The sequence below is a fragment of the Dicentrarchus labrax genome, unplaced genomic scaffold (genome assembly GCF_905237075.1).
Source record: "Dicentrarchus labrax unplaced genomic scaffold, dlabrax2021, whole genome shotgun sequence".
Classification (NCBI taxonomy): Eukaryota; Metazoa; Chordata; class Actinopteri; family Moronidae; genus Dicentrarchus; species Dicentrarchus labrax.
Window position 1 is genome coordinate 15,276,999 of NW_026136720.1, and position 17,322 is coordinate 15,294,320.

Here is a 17,322-nt window from a genome sequence, read left to right on the forward strand (position 1 = left end):
GAATTATATGTTTTGTTTTATTTTTGTTTTTGCGCAACTCTTTGTGCTGCACTTGAGGTGTGTAGTAATAATTAGCCTCCACCTGTGTTTAATGTGCCGGCAGATGGCGCCATTGCTCGCTGCAAAGCAGGTTAATTAACGTGAGATCTGGAAAAACTCGTCAACAGGTTAAAAGAGTGGAAAATTAAAACCATAAATCTTAAAGAATAAGTTTATAGTTTTTGGTGCGGATCCAGAATGAAAGATTTCTTAACATTTAAGTGTCTTATTTTACACATTTATCCCCATGAAGTCACAAATGTTGTAGGCCTACATGCAGACATATACCATGATAGACTTTTATTATTAAAATAATGAGGATTGTGCTTCTTTTCTTTCTATTTCTCCCGAGGGCCCCCGAGGTTGCCCTACATTTCATTTAACCATAACACAGTTTCAAACTTGCAGGGGAACAAAGTAGGGCTCCCTGTTCACTCTTGCGGAAGGAGAGCTTGTTGTTCCCTCAGCCTCCTTCTTCTCCTGTCCGCTCCAGTTGGTGGGCAGTTCTTCGTCTCGGTTTTCACTCTTGATTATAAAGGAGGAGTTTGCAGCATAGAGGCGCTTACACCCCAACTAGACTGAATAAACTGAGTCCTCTGGCAGAGACTGATCTGGGACAGTGAGACTGGCCACACTGACTGTTTGATTTGGGCAAAAGGACGAGCTGATAAAAAAAAAAAAACAACCTTGCAACATGGCTGTGGCAGGCTGCACCAAATGCATTAAATATATGTTATTTTTCTTTAATTTTATATTCTGGGTGAGTTGAACTTATTTTACTCTTTAGATGCTTTTCTGAATTGTTTTCTCCTTTGATGTTTGAGTACTTCTTTCTTTAAAACTTTCTTATTTGTTTAAGTGGCCCAGTTTACACATCTGTGTGGGTTTAAAACTGATCAAATGATTAATCCTGGAGGAGACGCGCAGTTTCCCGCCCTGCTGTGTTAATTATGGTTATGCTGCGTCTTAGAGAAGATCAGCATCAGTAGAGGAGGCACAGTACAGTAGTTGAAATGCTCTTACCCCTCATCAACAGTTATTTTCTGCATGGGAGCACCAGAGCAAGGTGGCTGAAAGAAAAGGAGAGAGGAGCACTTCAGACTGGGTGGGCTTCAGTCTCCTCAGTCTTCCCACTGGGATAAAACAGTTTTTTCCCTCCTCCAGCATTTCTCACATTATCTCTGCTCTAGTTTTTAATCAAATTAACTAATGTTCATATTAAAAAAAACACTCTAGAAAGGAAGGTCTGATTTCTGAAGCTGTTTTGAATGGGGAAACTTAATTGGAAGCTTTCTGATATCTCACTCTGAACAGGATTAATGGAGTTTCTGGGGGAGGGGAGAGCTGTTTCCCCTGTGACATTTCCTTTGTTTTAACCTTTAAAGAGTTCAGGAAACACCTCAGCAGATGTTGTCGCAGTTTTTATTTTACATCCACCCTTCAAACTGAACTCTCCTCAAGTCCGTCTTGTTTTCTGAATTCCAGTAATAATGGACTTAACACCGTAGTTCGGTAGCTTAATGCAGCTGTCTGCCTCTACACTATATTACATCACATCACATCACACTTCCTGCTGATGTGCCCATCCACTTTATCTGCCCACTTGTGGCCTTACACTGTCAGAATTAGTGACTAGTTTGTGAATTTCCATTTAGTTTGTCTGTACACAGCAGTCGTCTTTTTTTAGCACAAAATCATCATATCCTGGACACGCCGCAGTTGATGGAGTGTTTCCTCTGTTGGTTTTGCTGCTGTGCCTGTCATTGTGAGCCCTCTCTTCCTCCATTTTTCTATTTTTCATGTTGAGGATTCTGTTTCCTGTTTCTTGGAGAACAATGGAGAGCAGCCAATGTGCAGATATCTTGATATAAACATTGGCATGAAGAAAAGGAGCGTGAACATGTGAACAACACTGGTCTGATCCTTTTACTAGTTATTCTCCTTTACTAGTTATAACTTTAATATGATCAGGATATTTATGATTGATCAGAGGCAGAATAGAGGAGAGACCAAGGTGGATAAAGTTGAACAACAGAGTTCTTGAGTTCTTGAAACAATGTTGTGAGGACGTGGTCTGTGCCGTAGGTCACTAAGGTGTCAGGATATCCTCTCATTACTTCTCTTAAAGGACAGCGGAGCAGGACACGCACGCAGAAACACTCACAGAAAGGTGGACACTGATTTGATCTTAGGAGAGTTAAGCTTTGTGCCGTCCCCTGATCTCATGGCTCTGTGTCGCCATCACATATATAAAAAAATCTTAAAAATTGATAACCTGCAGGTTTATTTTAATATTCATGCTAACATCTCTATTGAATATCAGACATTTTAAATGACTCTGATCCTCCCTGAGGTTTCACCAAAGTAATGAAAAAAGATGAAAGAAAATAATTAAAACCTTTTTTCTCTTCTTTTCTCTCAGCTGGCCGGAGGTGTGATCTTAGGAGTGGCCCTGTGGCTCCGCCATGACAGTCAAACCAGCAACCTCCTCATACTTCAGTTTGAAGGCCAGCAGGCACCAGGGACCTTCTATATCAGTGAGTATAAACGGTCACCTAAAGAGCTTCATAATCACTCATCAGGGTTTAAATAGCATAAGTAGATTCTCCGCAGTCTAGAGACATTACTTAATTTTGTTTTAATGTTTAGAAAACTAGTTTGACTTTTTTCTATCATAAAATTACTGGATTTAGTTTTAGGTTGGGAAAGCTTTTAATAATGCATGCTTCAATGCTAAATGTCCACTGAGTGTAGTGGCCTCAATTTGGATATAAATATAGTACATACATCTTACATTATAATACAAACAACTACAACAATACAACCAACTATAGGCTCAAAATCAACCAATAAATGTCAACTCCTCTCTGTCAGAGTCTCAACAGAGATAAATTATAGTCTTAAAAAATAAAATTCTATTGCTGGTCTACTATATAAATTTGCTCTTACATCCTCCTCCAGACACTGTCCTCGGTGTTCCTGTCCTCATTCCTTGTTGTCCACGTGACGGGAAACTCACTGTTAACAGAGTGATGAAAGTGAACTAATTCACAGTAATACCTGTCTTTCACACTCAGCAGTGACCATGTGAGTAATGTCCAGGAATAGTAGGAGTGGTGTGACCTCTAAGAAAAGACCAGGAAACAGGACCTGCGTAAATCCACAGCGTGACTTAAGAGTGGCACAGCCGGCGTCTACACCTCACTGTTTTTACTCCGCTGTCATTCTGACACCGACCACCACATCACTGCAGGTGATGTTTCATAACTCAGAAAAATATACATGTTAATTGAAAAGTCCCAGCCTCGAGGTTCGTTTCAAGAGAGAGTCCAGATGCTGCAGACAGATGTTGAGACACATGTGAGCTCTGAGACGGTCCGTGAGCATGGTGCTCAAATAAAGCCATCATGGGCCTTCTGTCGCTCGCACTATAAAGTATTTGATCCTCTGGGATTTCCAGGAGTTTTATATTAATGCAGTGCAGCGTGCTCGCTGTATATCTTTGTAAATGTATTGGAGGTTTTGACCAAATCACAGAATCAGGCCTCAGGTTGTGCTCAGCCGCATGAACTGAAGTCATAAATCCTCATCATGTCTCCTTCACTGCCCTCAGCAGTCCACAGATTGGCCCTAAAACCTACAATACATGATATGATTTAAACATATCCGTCGACTCGGTTTGTTGTGGTGGTGAACTCTAGTGAGCCCACTAATTTACATTTGGGATCCTGCTGCTCTCCCATACTTACCCCTAAGTAAGTATACACAGCGAATACAAACCCATGCTTTTTATAGAAGGAAGGCACACTCATGATTTTAAAGGCAGGGCGGCTATAGAGGCCCACCCAAGCGAGATCAAGGGAATGTTTCTTTTTTTTTTTTTCCTCCTCCCTTGAACATACGCCCTTGCATAATTCAAATAACCTTGTACATCTGCACATTACCCCTCAAATTAGAGTTTGGAGTGGATGTTTTTAGCATGCTGGCAGACCAAAGTGGTATTTAAGTAAGGCTGGAAATACACATTGTCCTACCTCCTAACCAATGCCTGAAATCATTATTGGTGGCAGCTGTCAGTAGTCTGGTGTGGTTGGTGCTACAGCCTCTCATACTGTAGGAGATACAGTAAATGTGACAGATTTTGTTGCACAAGATGTTTCAGTTGCTCTACACCATATGTATAATGCAGAGCCTCGGCCTGAAACAAGAAAAGTTGGATTGTGGGTAAGCAGGCTATGAAGGATGCCAAAATGAAAGTGAATGAACGAAAATTGCAAGAAGCATCAGCATTCATTTGAAGTCTCGCAGCTACAGGAACAGGAAATCACTAACATTTCCCAAAGGAAAATGGCAATAAATTAAGATCTTTTGGCTTTTAAAGTCTTTTAAAGTCTTTTAAAGTCTGGTTTTCTCTCCGACTGTGTGAATAAGTGAGTGCTGCTTTCGACTCTCACTCTTGAACTAATGTTTCAGCTGCTCTCAGTGCTTACCAGAGACATGAGAAATGAGAAAATAAATACCCCTCTCACGTCTGTGTGTTATATACAGCCAGGAGATGGTTAGCTTAGCTTAGTTTAGCATAAAGACAGCTAGCCTGTCTATGTCCAAAAGTAACTAAATCTGCCTACCAGCCGCACTAAAGCTGACTCATTAACACATTCAATGTCATTTGCTTAATCAATACAAAAAAGTGTAAAAATGACGTTATGAAGCAGGTTCTCTGTTTCCGGTCTTTATTCTAAGCTAAACTAAACCGGCTGCTGGCTCCATCTTCATATCTAATGGACAGACGTGAGAGCGGTATAAGCATGGCAGCAGGCGGTTAGCTTAGCTTAGCATAAAGATGGAGGGAAACAGCTAACCTTGTAAGTTAGGCTGAAAGAATTGCAACTAAATCTTCCAGCCTAGACTTTGACTTTTGTACAGATTAAAAAAATAAGATACACCATGTTAATTTATAAGCTTTGAAGATGCTGGTGTGCAGATTTTAGTTTGCTTTGTTAGAAAGAGCCAGATAAGCTGTTTCACTAAGCTACTGGCTCCAGCTTCATATTCAGTTTACAGACATGGGAGTGGATATTCTCATCTAACTTTAGACCAGAAAGAGACCATAAACACATGTTGGTCTATTCCTTTAAAATGGACTCAAACTGTTTACAGTGCACAGACAGTAACTTTTTTCCAATGTTCACTGCAGGAGGTCAGTGGTTAAAGATATAATGTATGTCTGAGCTGCCCCTGTTGTCATGTCTTTCTGTTAACAAGACGGCTGGAGGAAATGTTTATATGGAGCCTTTTTAATAATTAATCCTCATCTCATCATTCATCATTTGACATACAGTATCTCAGGTTCATCTCGGTTTATCGGTGTTGTGCTCCGACAGCGTGAACAAGGCTTCACAGCTCACTGGATGAGAAAGGAAAAAGAGAAGTCCAAGTGGGGCTTTTTTAGCTGGTCTTCACCTCCCTTTTTTCCCCCTCTGGAGATTACACTGGGAGACAAGAAATAAATGAACTTCCCCGGTGGTATAAAATTGCCTGTCTCCCTTAAAGTCTCAATGGCCTTCAAACCTCAAAGGGTGTTGTCATAGTAATGGAAGGCAGTGGAAATAATGCCTGCTTTGCCGCATTGCAAACATCAAGTCCTGAAAGAGAAGGGGGTGAGCGGGGGGGGATTGAAGGAGGAGGGTGTAGAGTTGAGGCAGAGAGAAAAAGAGAGACTGTAGATGTAAGGACGGGGAAGGGTTGTGCGTGATGTGTGAGGTGCAGTGTGAGGTGTTTGAGGCCTGTAGACACAACAGAGTCAGAGTCTTTTACTTGGTCTGTCGGTCCCCTTTTAGACCGCTCTGTCAGGCTACATTAGAGGCTGCGTGTGTTTTTTTCGCATGTGTGCAAGAATAGAAAAACCCAGAAACAGGTTGCTTCCAGACCGTCTTGCTAAAAGCAGTCGAAGCAAAAAGCAGTTTAGTAAAATGCGTCAGGTAGTTTATTTCACCGGTTCCCAGCTAAAGGGGTCAGGCCGCCTCTAAAGAGTCACAAGATAAATCTTAAGCGTCAAGGTAGGAAAGAAAATGCTGAGACACAAATGTGTATTCATAGTTTGGACTTTCCTCTAATCTTTGTTTTTTTTCTTGTGAAATATTTGATAATTTGACCTCCTCCAGTTGAGAGGTGAAGAGGGGGAATGTCAGAAACGTGACAACTAGCTTTTTTCTAAGGACTCACAAGCCAAAACAGTTGTAAATGTAATCTGAATGTGTTTTGTAATTGTTTTTTATTTTGTTTTAGTATGTTAAAATATAATCTGAAGAGTAACTAGTATATATATTATATAAATATAATGAATGTTAATACTTAAATACTTTTATGTGTTTTTTTGTATATGTTTTTATAACGGTACGGGAGTAGTAGCGTCCCCACAAAACATACGTAAGAAGAAGTGTGAGAAATACACCACATTTTTTCTGATAAAACCTCTGCAACATTACTTTAAAAACAGTACATTTTGAATACTTTTACTTGAGTGTGGTATTGTTGCACAATTACTTAAGTAAGGGATCTGAATTCTTTGTTTGTGTTAAGGGACCGTTTTCCCTCAGCTTTAACAGCTTTTAATTGTTAAGACTAGAAATGCATTTAAAGGAGCCTGCAGCAGATTGACAGCTGATGATGATACCTTTTATAATACATTGTATTAATGAATGCTTTTCTGTCATGCTTCCTTGGATTTTAAATTAAACTCATGTCATGCTTTTGTACTCTAAATTAAACTCACCATACAGATAGTACAATAGATATATTTTTAACCTTCGCTCTGTGTACAGACCATTTTCCTTTAAGCTGCATGAAACATAAGCCAGACCTCTGCTGTAACTTGAGCTTTATTGCCATTCATTGACTTTTTCCTGCAACAGCACTACCTGCACTAGAGCCTTTTGGACACTTTTGTTTGCCATTAAAAGTCATGGTAACTGTATTTTTTGTCATCACCATTGATAATGGCCACAAATTGATTTTTGATTAAATTTTTAAACACATTGCTCGAATGTTTTAGCCTCCTCTTCATATCAGTGTAATCGCACTAACATGTGTATGTGTATGTATGTGAGTGTTTTTGTATTCATATAGTTCCCTTTGTTTCCTGGGGAAGGATAATGCTCAAGATCAGGGGTCAGAGCAGAGGGGGTTTGTGGGGGTGTCTTGAAAGCATTTCCTGGCCTGATGGCTGAACTGAGAGTCAGCACTTGCCTCTCTGCCTCTGTCTCTCTCAGGATCTGGGGGGTTGTTTGTCTCCAGGATGTCAATTATGTCATGTCATCCAATGTGTGGATCAGTGAATGGGCAGCAGGCACACACTGCTCTGACACTGCTGTCCCCTAGTGGTGCTGAGGGCACACTGCCGCCGTGATGGAATACATTTCTTTAAACTCTCGTGTGTAATTGTCACTGTTGTCTCTGTGTTTACAGGTGTGTACATACTGATAGCTGTTGGGGCTGTGATGATGCTTGTGGGCTTCCTCGGATGTTACGGTGCCATTCAGGAATCTCAGTGCCTGTTGGGGACAGTGAGTATCTCTTTTTTACTATCTGTATTCTGTTTAAATTAATTCATTTGTTTTAATCAATAAAAGACTTAAGATCATTTTCTTCTTACTTCTTTCTTTAGTTCTTCTTCTTTTTGGTGATCCTCTTCGCTTGTGAAGTGGCTGCAGCAATCTGGGGTTTCATGAACAGGGACACAGTAAGAAACACACACACACACAACCTTGTATTTCACTGCAGCGCTGAATGTTTGATGTTTACACTGATTTTCCACCTCCGCTCCGGTGAACCTGCTCTGTTTGTTTGTTGTGTCTCTAAAACAACTTGCCCGACTCCCGACTGTCCACAGATCTCCAAAGAACTGATCAACTTCTACGACTCTGCGTACATCAAGGCTGTGGATGTCTCAGGTTCTCCCAGTAAAGACTCTGCCATCAAGGTCCTGGATGTTTTCCACACTACGGTACGTCATGATGGAAAATCTCTGGTCTGGCATATGTTATATTTTCAGTTTGAGCCACTTGGTTGACAACTTAGTTTGCCTGTTGTTTTGACACGTTTCTACTACCATCTCAAATAGAAGAGTTACTCGCAAAGAAGAAGAGTCAGAAGAATAGTTGACTTTTTACTTGTATCTCCAAGCTGAAATGATGAATAATCCTCCTTTTTACACAGAACAAAATGTGTTTTCTAAAGTAAAATCCTTCCGTAGAACAAAAAATATAATCCAATAACCGTATGCCTCAGAAAGGTACCAAAGTGTTCCAACATCAATGGTCAAAAGAGCTGTATTGAGCAAAATTATTACTGAAATAAAAATAAAAACTGATTTAAAGTATGTGTACTAATGTGTACTTACAAAATGAGCTAAAATAAAAGAAACATATAAAGGAAATGTCTAAGTTTTAGTCTTTATTTGATCAAAATTTTCAACACAACAAGCATAAGGAGGCATTGGTTCATATGTTTATTGAGACTGGGATGTCTGTCAATGTGTTTGTATATTTTAATTTCTATTCTGAACTTTTTAAATTCTGCCCCTAACAAATACCCTCATATTATAATAAATAAAAATAAAAACAACACTGAAACTAATACAAATTAATTAAAACTAAACATTTAAAACAATAAAAAGGTTAAATCCACTCTGGGAATAACTGGAAAACTATAATAATTCTGGTCATGAGCAAAACTAAATAAGGCGACATCCTTCCTTTACTAACTGCTGACTCATCAGCTTTTTCTCTCATCCATGACACTAGGAGGTGCACTTTACCACTGAAGGGCTATTAACACACACACAACACTAAACAACACTTATCATGTCTTAACAAAGCATGTTACGATGAATTTGGCCCTTACAATCTATGATGTGCTTCTAGCCCAAACCAGCTGTTGTATGTGTAAATGATAGAAATCTATGTTTATCATGTATTTTGTTGAGTGTTTCTGCTCTTGGTCTCCCCTTCAGCTCGACTGCTGTGGTAAAGGAGATGACACCGCTCTCTTCAAACAAGTCGTCGGTACCTTGTGTCCCAGAAAATCTCCAGAAGATTTTCTGAAATCTCAGGTATGCACAGGTTCTTATTATAATTCATACTGAACACAATACCTGTACAATACCAGATATAGAATATATTAGCATCTTTGGAAAGAGGAACTAATAAAAGTTGTAGCTTGAACTTATCATCAGTCTTTGGAGTGATTAAATACTAATAATTAAATGCTAAACGAATAGACGAAATACTGGGTTAACTTTAATCATTATCAACAGGTTGTTTTGATACAGTGTTGGTGTTATTTTATTTTATATACAGTAACTGTTGTGTTATTAACTCAAACTAAAATATGATTATTTTCATCCAGTTTGAGGTTCTAGGTTCAGCTTTATTGTCATTATACAGTAAAGGATACATTGAAATGCAGCTGTACTCTCCTCCACACTACAAACATAGAAAGTGTATAAACTATTATATATTAAAATATTTAAATTGTAATAGAGTAAAAACAATGCATTATAATGTGTTTAAGTAGCTCTAAAGGAAGAAATAAAAAAGAAAACTAAATTATATTTATTTAAAAAAAAAAAAAAACCAATCAGTTAGTTATTGTCAGTTTCCCAAAATGAGCAACACATCACTTAGTGACATATGAGTTTCAATAGAAATAAAGTAGATAAAAAATATGTCATAAGCATATTTACTTTGAGCAAATAGTCCAACAATAATATAAAAATAACACTAATACTGGGTCAAAACAACACATTGTCTTGGGTGGATTTCTACCTCTGGGTCCAGTCCCAGTATTGTCTTGGTGCTGTATTAAATCACTACCAGCGATAAAGACTTCTATCCTTTTTCGACTCATTGTTAGTATTTATTTCACTAATAGATAACATATTACATGATTAATTATTCAGGGTTGTGCGGTCAGAGGCGGCTGATACTCAGCACCTTGTTTTGACAGCAGACCCGGCTTTCCATTACATGTAATCCATAACAGAGAGTGGACAGTCTGAGGGGTAAAGGATTCATCACGGTGGCATGTTCACGGTCTTTATTGTCTCCTCTGTCTCCTCCCAGAGCTGTCACGATAAGCTGATCGAGCTGTTCTCGGAGAAGCTCTACCTGATTGGTCTGGCCGCCTTAGCGGTTGCCGTCATCATGGTGAGTGTCAGATTGAAGACATACACACACACACACATCTGTGGTGTGAAGAGGCTTAAAACGTGGCCCGGTATATGGCCAGGGATACTGCTTTTATCAGCTGTGATAAGGATGCAGTTGCTTGAATATTATTAAATCAAATCGTTCTGCCCTTTTTCCCCCGTTCAGATCTTCGAGATGATCTTCACCATGGTGCTCTGTTGTGGGATCCGTAACAGCCCTGGGGTGTATTAGCAACACATCAATCCACTTCAGCCTATAATGGAATTATTTTCTTATGTGTTTCTGTGCATCAGCTCCTCTTCCTTGTGATTATAGCATAACAAGATGGATATCTCTCCATTTACTTTAGATTAGAAAATACAACTTGTTTTTGATTTTGCTAATCTGTCAAACACTTGTCTTTCTCACACAAGAATTTAACCTCTATCGGTCAGATGTTCTTTATTTATCAAACAACACTTACATACAGATATTTTATACATACAGCGTGTTGTGAAATATTTCTCTGAAGTCATTGAACTTAATGCTGTTTTTAATGGATGTATAAATTGTATATATACTTTTCACATGTTTTATAACACTTGGGAGAGTCCATGTATTCCCTGTTGATTGTTTATGATGCAGTGCTGCAGTGTTATAATATAATTTAAGCAGCAGGGTTTCAGTGGTCTAAGCTAATGTACCGTCTCACTCTAACGATTATCAAGATGACGAGTTAGCCTGTGTGTTTTTTTAGTCGACTGTGTGTCTCTTCTTTGTGCCTAATGGAACATTTTCATGCCGTCTTCCTTAACTCGTGAAACACTTAAACAATGACATAAACAGTATTCTCAATCAACTTGTTCTAATAATGCTAATAAATTATGTCACCTTCCTTCTTTTTTTTTTGGTGGAGCATACACTAACATACACTTGTTTTATTAGCGAGGGGGTGGTCACTTCTCAGAGTGTTTTTGAAGAGGTAAAAAATATTGTTAGTTTTAGTCTTTAGGCTTCCCAGCCTCCAGGTATGGGGCCCCAGGGGGCAGGGCAGAGTTCAATAAAGGATAAATAGAAGTCCATCAAGATCAGTCACTAGTATCACAGAAAACATACACACGGTTACAACCACAACAACAACAGCTAAATTAGATAGCAGCAGAAATAAATGACCATATAAATACACAAAAGGAGTAAAATAAAGTGCAGAGTGACAATGCATGTTAATCACATGATCAGCATCTCTGTCATCATTACACAATCACAGTTATCAAAGGCAGAGACATCGTCAACTTCTCATTATCATCATCAAAACTACTCTACACTACACCAGGGGTTCCCAAACTTTTAGAGATTCAACCCTACTGGCAAATGTGGCAAATATAAAAGACATAAAAAACTACTTCTGAATATATTTTCTAACTTTATTCATGCAATAATTATTACATTTGTATTGTAAATCTTTAATCCTTACATTAGATTCACTTATATCCTATATAAACAATGTTTAGAGAGATCAACATGAAACATTTTGATATGTTATAATTTGTTAGTATGTTATATTATCATTATAAATTATATTTTACAGTAATGCACATAATAATAGGGGGTTAGTAATTTTATTTTATTTATTTTTAGCATTTTCATTTATCTTCCCTCAGACTTTCAGAGCCTCCTCTGGTGGCCCCCACTGTGAAAAACACTGCACACTCCCCAGTACCCTCGTACTCACTGACTGCATTCAGAGACGAGGGCGAAGGAGCGGTTGTACCTGTAAGTCTTGACAGGAGGAATCTGAGCCAGAGAGAGGAATCTGAAATTCATCAAACAGGGGATGGGCACTGGCACTGTGGGATATGATGGCTTTAGCCTTCTTCACTACCTGTCTGTCAAACAGGTCAGCAGGCAACACATAGCAACACTTTCACTAACCTGTTTGAAAACGAAACTAGTTTACAAATAACTTTTGGCTTATCTGATTGTAATAACAAAATAGATGGGTGGTTTAGATAATATATTAAGGTAAAACACCTTTCTCTATAATTAATTAAACTTACATTGAAACTAAATATGATACTCGTCTACCCAACAAATGTCATTACAAAAGATCCTCTGGTTTCTATCAAGCCCTTTATATCCTCCTATGACCTCAGGAAATGTAGCCTGCCTGTACTTTGGGTTTTAATACAACAGATACTTTCCAGTGTGAGCTCTTGTTTAAACTCTACATAAACATCACATTAAGTCATATTTAACAGTAAGCCACTCAATCTGAAAACAACCTCTTTTCTTTAGTTCACTTATTTTTTCAAACCTGCTCACAGGCCCACGGTGTTTGCTGTGAGTCACCAGAAGGGGGCAGTGTGCTATCCACACCATGTTTGGCACAACCTTTCCCACTGTAGCACAGTTGAATACATTAGAAACTCAACTGACTTGTATTTCTGGCACTGTGGCAGCAGACACACCCAGCACACACAGTGTTTGTTCTGCCAACAGGTTTATTTTCTCATCCAAGGACATGGCACTTACGTTGTCACTTGTGACAAAGTTTAAAAAATTTAAGCTCAAACATGTTTAATTATATTTTCATGAGACTTGATTGGTGAAAAGATAATTTGAAGACAACATAATGGTAGTCAACAGCAGCCTGACTCCAAAATCACCATAAACCTGAATCAACCTTTTCTAAAACATTATCACCGCTCTCACAGCGTTATGTTTGGCCACAACAGGCAAAAAAGCTCTAAAAGCCCACTGTACAGTTCCTGCTGAGCAGCAGACAGCAGACAGACACTGTTAGCGACTAACTGATGTGTATTTAACAGCTGAAGAGCCAGATATTTCCCTTAGGAGTTGGCAGAGACTGAAAGAGAGTGAATATTCTGGATTTCACTGGGTCACTGAACAGAAAGGTCAATGTTGTGTCTATTACAAGTAAAGCTACTTATTGTTCTGACCTGGATGAAAAGTGACAAGCCTAATAATATATAATATAATGGAAAATATCAATGCAATCTTGTTGGTAATTAACAGTTCAAAGTTGGGATGTCTTCATCCAATTATGTAGTTTTTTGTCTTTTGAATTAGCCACCCCTCAATAGCCGCCCATGAGTACAGGCCCAATAATTAGAACATGAACACACGAGAACCTGTACACCCATAACCACGCACACATAACTCCTCAAAAGGACTGGGTGGCCCAAAGTGTACCTCTATTGTGAACTTTCACTAGCAGGCAGCTGATAAATAACTCACTGATTAATGATTGCCAACAAAGATAGAATCTATCAATAGAAATTTAGACTTTTAGATTTCCACAACAGGAGAATTATTCTGCATGCAATGAGGGAGGTGTATAATAATAATAATAATAATAATAATAATAATAAGAAGAAGAAGAAGAAGAAGAAGAAGAAGAAGAAGAACAGGAAGAAGACTTACTATATTGTTTTATTTGTATTTTTTTGTAATGTTTGTAGTTTTTGGCATGCAGTTTGTGTAGTTTCAGAGATTACAGACATGAGACAGACAGACAGTTGGTTCCTGACGCATACAGCAGGCTGAACAAAGTTGTCACTCTCACTCTCTTATGAAATCACTCTCTCTGACGCCACACACACACACACACACACACACACACACACACACACACACACATACACATATTGCCCTGAGTCAATAACCTTTAGGCTGACTTCTGTCACTCTGTACCTCTGAAATGGGCTGGGAATTCTGTTAAACAGCTGCTTTAATGCTCTATTGTGCTGACTGAGTCATAGACCAAATGTTGCAACATCCTTAAAAAAGAAAAGTCAGCATTGATGTCAAATACAAACCCCAAATAAGATGTATCGTGCAAATTTCTAACATGAAAGCCTCAGTAACTTCCCATGAAGACTTCCCTCTTGACTAGAAAAGTAACATCACGACTAAACAGCCTGATGTAGTTTTTCTTTTCTCTCTTGTTCTGTACGGATAAATCACAGTCAGACTCTCTGCCACCCTCTCCTGTACACACCCTGTGGTGTCATACGGTCCTTTGACTCATCTCTTTGTTTTGTGTGTACCCTGCATTTAGACTTATAATTTTCAGGGCGGCGTCTGTTACTATAACTTAACACTTTCTAATATCCCACCAGATCAGATCACCCGCACAAACAAGCAGGTTCACGACATCAGAGAGGAGAACATCCACAGTCAACTCAGACTCAATGGTAATGGTGAGTCAAAATTTATTTCATTATATTTATTTAATTTATTTAATATATTTATACCAAATTCCTTCAATGTATTGCTTTGTTGCTCTCAGACTCATTAAGGGACATTGAGCACATGCATGGGAGCCTGTGATTGATTGTTTCTACTTACAAATATGTGGTGACAATGAAGGCGAAGTCAGGGTGAACACATTCGGAGGGAATGTGAAGAAACAACTGAAAGGTGAATTCTCAGGTAATGAGGAGCCCAGGAAGCAGGAGGCAAACGGTCATGCTTCAGTGTAAACCTAAATGAACCTAAATGGGGAAATGAAATCCTCCGCGGTCCTCGAGGGAAATGATTGGCTGATTGAATAACCTTTAGACAGGCTGTGGCTCATGTCTTCTTTTTCTGCTGAAAAATGCATCTGGAGAAAAGAAGGCGGTCAGGAATCCATGCAGGGAAATAAAGAAGTTAGAGCAGAGATGATTATTTACACTTTGATTCAGTTGTATAGAGATGTTTATTCTGCTCCTGTATTGTGTTTCTCAACTTGTATCCAGGTATCCAGGCAGGTAGAAACCATGTACATGCAATATGTTGTACTCCCATGCTGCACAATGCTCTCCGCATTGGCTTCAGTGACTCATTGCTGCTAAGCCCAAATAAAACAAAGCAGATAAAACTTAGGTGTGGCTCCAACTTAATAATAGAGCGTGAAGGTGACACACCTTGTAACAGTCCTCCATTCATACTTGTTGTCATATGCAAGATTGAACTTAATATCATGCCAATTTGTGAAAAGATCAAAAGCTCTCAAACCACTTGGAGCACAAAGGCCTTACTGTTTACTGTGGCACACTAAAGCTGATGGGACATACATGTGTTTACGTAATTATTACATTTAAAAAGAAAAAACAGAACAAATTAACTTCTGTATATTCATCTCCAACACAAGATAACTCAGATATTAACTTTATGAATCTTATAGTGTTCAGTGTGTCACAGAGGTACTGATTCAAAATCAGTTACCATCAATTTAGTTGATGCATAGGACAGTATACACACACACATATATATATATATATATATATATATATATATATATAAGTGTAAAGTGCTTTCATTTTGTCTACCCTCTGCGAATCCTCTTTGGGGAAAGGAGGACAAAATAACACCTCACATTGTTTTATTAGCGGAGTGGATTTTTTAGACTCATCACATCACTTCTGTGACTCAAAACTCACCTTTAGAAACACGGATGGCGGCTGCGAGTTAGCTTCAGCTGGACGCCTTGGATACATTATATCTGTTGTATTATTCGTCTTTATGTAACAATGTTTATCTGTAAGGTCTCTCTTGAACAAAACAAATACATAAAACTGTTTTTGCAAAACTAACCAACCAGTGGTGGAAGAAGCGGTGTAATACAATACAATCTACTTTTACTGAAAATCTTATTATTTCATAAGTATTAGCATAAAAATATACTAAAGTACCAAAAGTAAAATAACTCATTAATGCTGAATGGCCCATTCGAGAATCACATATTACTAAATTATTATTAGTGATGCATTGAGTACATTTACTTAGAAAGTAGCATAAAATGGAAATACTCAAGTAAAGTACAAGTACCTCAAAATTGTACTTAAGAACAGTCCTTTAGTAAATGTACTTAGTTACATTACACAATTGTAAACAACAGTGTTGAGACTGGATGAGTTGTGGCATCATACTGTTAATGAATTAGAGCTTTATGACACACCTCATTAATAATTATAATATGACTGACCATAATCATATGACTTCACTTTCACTGTTTATCCCTGTTACAATAGATCTTTGTGTGCAGTTTAATGTTCATAATACATAACTGTATTTAACGGTATAACTTTTTTTTTTTTACATTAAATCAAAAATGCAATGCATTAAAGTATATTTGAACATTTTGAAGAGACACAAATCTCTAATTCCTCTCGTAAAAGTTAATTAAAAGATAATTTCCACATAATCTTCAAGCAACGTTGGAGAAAATATTCAGATTCTTTACTTAATTAAAAGTAACAACACTGCTTTATAAAAATAATCAATTGAAAATATTACTTGAGTAAAAGTATATGAGCAAAATGTATTTAAACTATTGACAAAGTACCCTACTCAATGCAGACAATTAGTATTAGTTAGGGCCTATTAGTATTAATCTACTGTGTTATTATTGCTGACATTTTACTGTTGTATTTGGTCAGTGTGGAGCAGCTACTTTGTGTATTGTTTATATACAGAGGAGTTTAATCTACAACAGTACATCATATTTTATCATCTTATTATTGTTTTGTAATCTGCAAAGTAGCTGCAAACAAATAAATTAATAAAAAGTCAAATGAATTGTAGTGGCAGCATGAAATGGAAATACTCATGTAAAGTACTCAAAACTGTACTTAAGTAATCAGTTCTTGAGTAAATGTAATTAAATTAAATTTTATTTTTGAATTACATATGATTTATATAGTGCCAATTCATAACAAAAGTAATCTCAGGACACTTTTCAATAGAGCAACATTGTATTGCTTTCAGCTGCATTCCTCCTCTGTGTTCAGGTCATCTGTTGAACTGAAACAAGTTGGTTATGTAAGGGAAATTAATATAAAGGAATATAAAATCCTTATACTGAGTGACAACATGTGTTTTCATGAGAATCAGAATATATTCCCAAACCGTCGGTATCATTTTTTAAATGATCAACTAGCAGTGAGGTGTGAAGAACAACAGGGCAAGTAGAGACAAGTAGAGTAAATCGGGGTGTGGACGCAGTGTGGAGGGAATAAAATACTTGTTTGGCTTTGTGAAAGCTATTGGACTTCAAAAACGCGTTCAAAACATGGGACATTGAGTG

General features: G+C 37.9%; 1 protein-coding gene across 1 annotated transcript; it reads left to right on the plus strand.

Moving 5' to 3' along the window:
- Window positions 1–584: 584 nt before the first annotated feature.
- On the plus strand, window positions 585–11,124 carry LOC127352395 (CD81 antigen). Its single transcript, XM_051380731.1, has 8 exons — window positions 585–799; window positions 2,462–2,576; window positions 7,507–7,604; window positions 7,706–7,780; window positions 7,931–8,044; window positions 9,053–9,151; window positions 10,164–10,247; window positions 10,416–11,124. Exons 1-8 carry the CDS (start codon window positions 734–736, stop codon window positions 10,479–10,481), a joined length of 717 nt encoding a protein of 238 aa, XP_051236691.1. The 5' UTR covers window positions 585–733; the 3' UTR covers window positions 10,482–11,124.
- The last annotated feature ends 6,198 nt before the right edge of the window (window positions 11,125–17,322 follow it).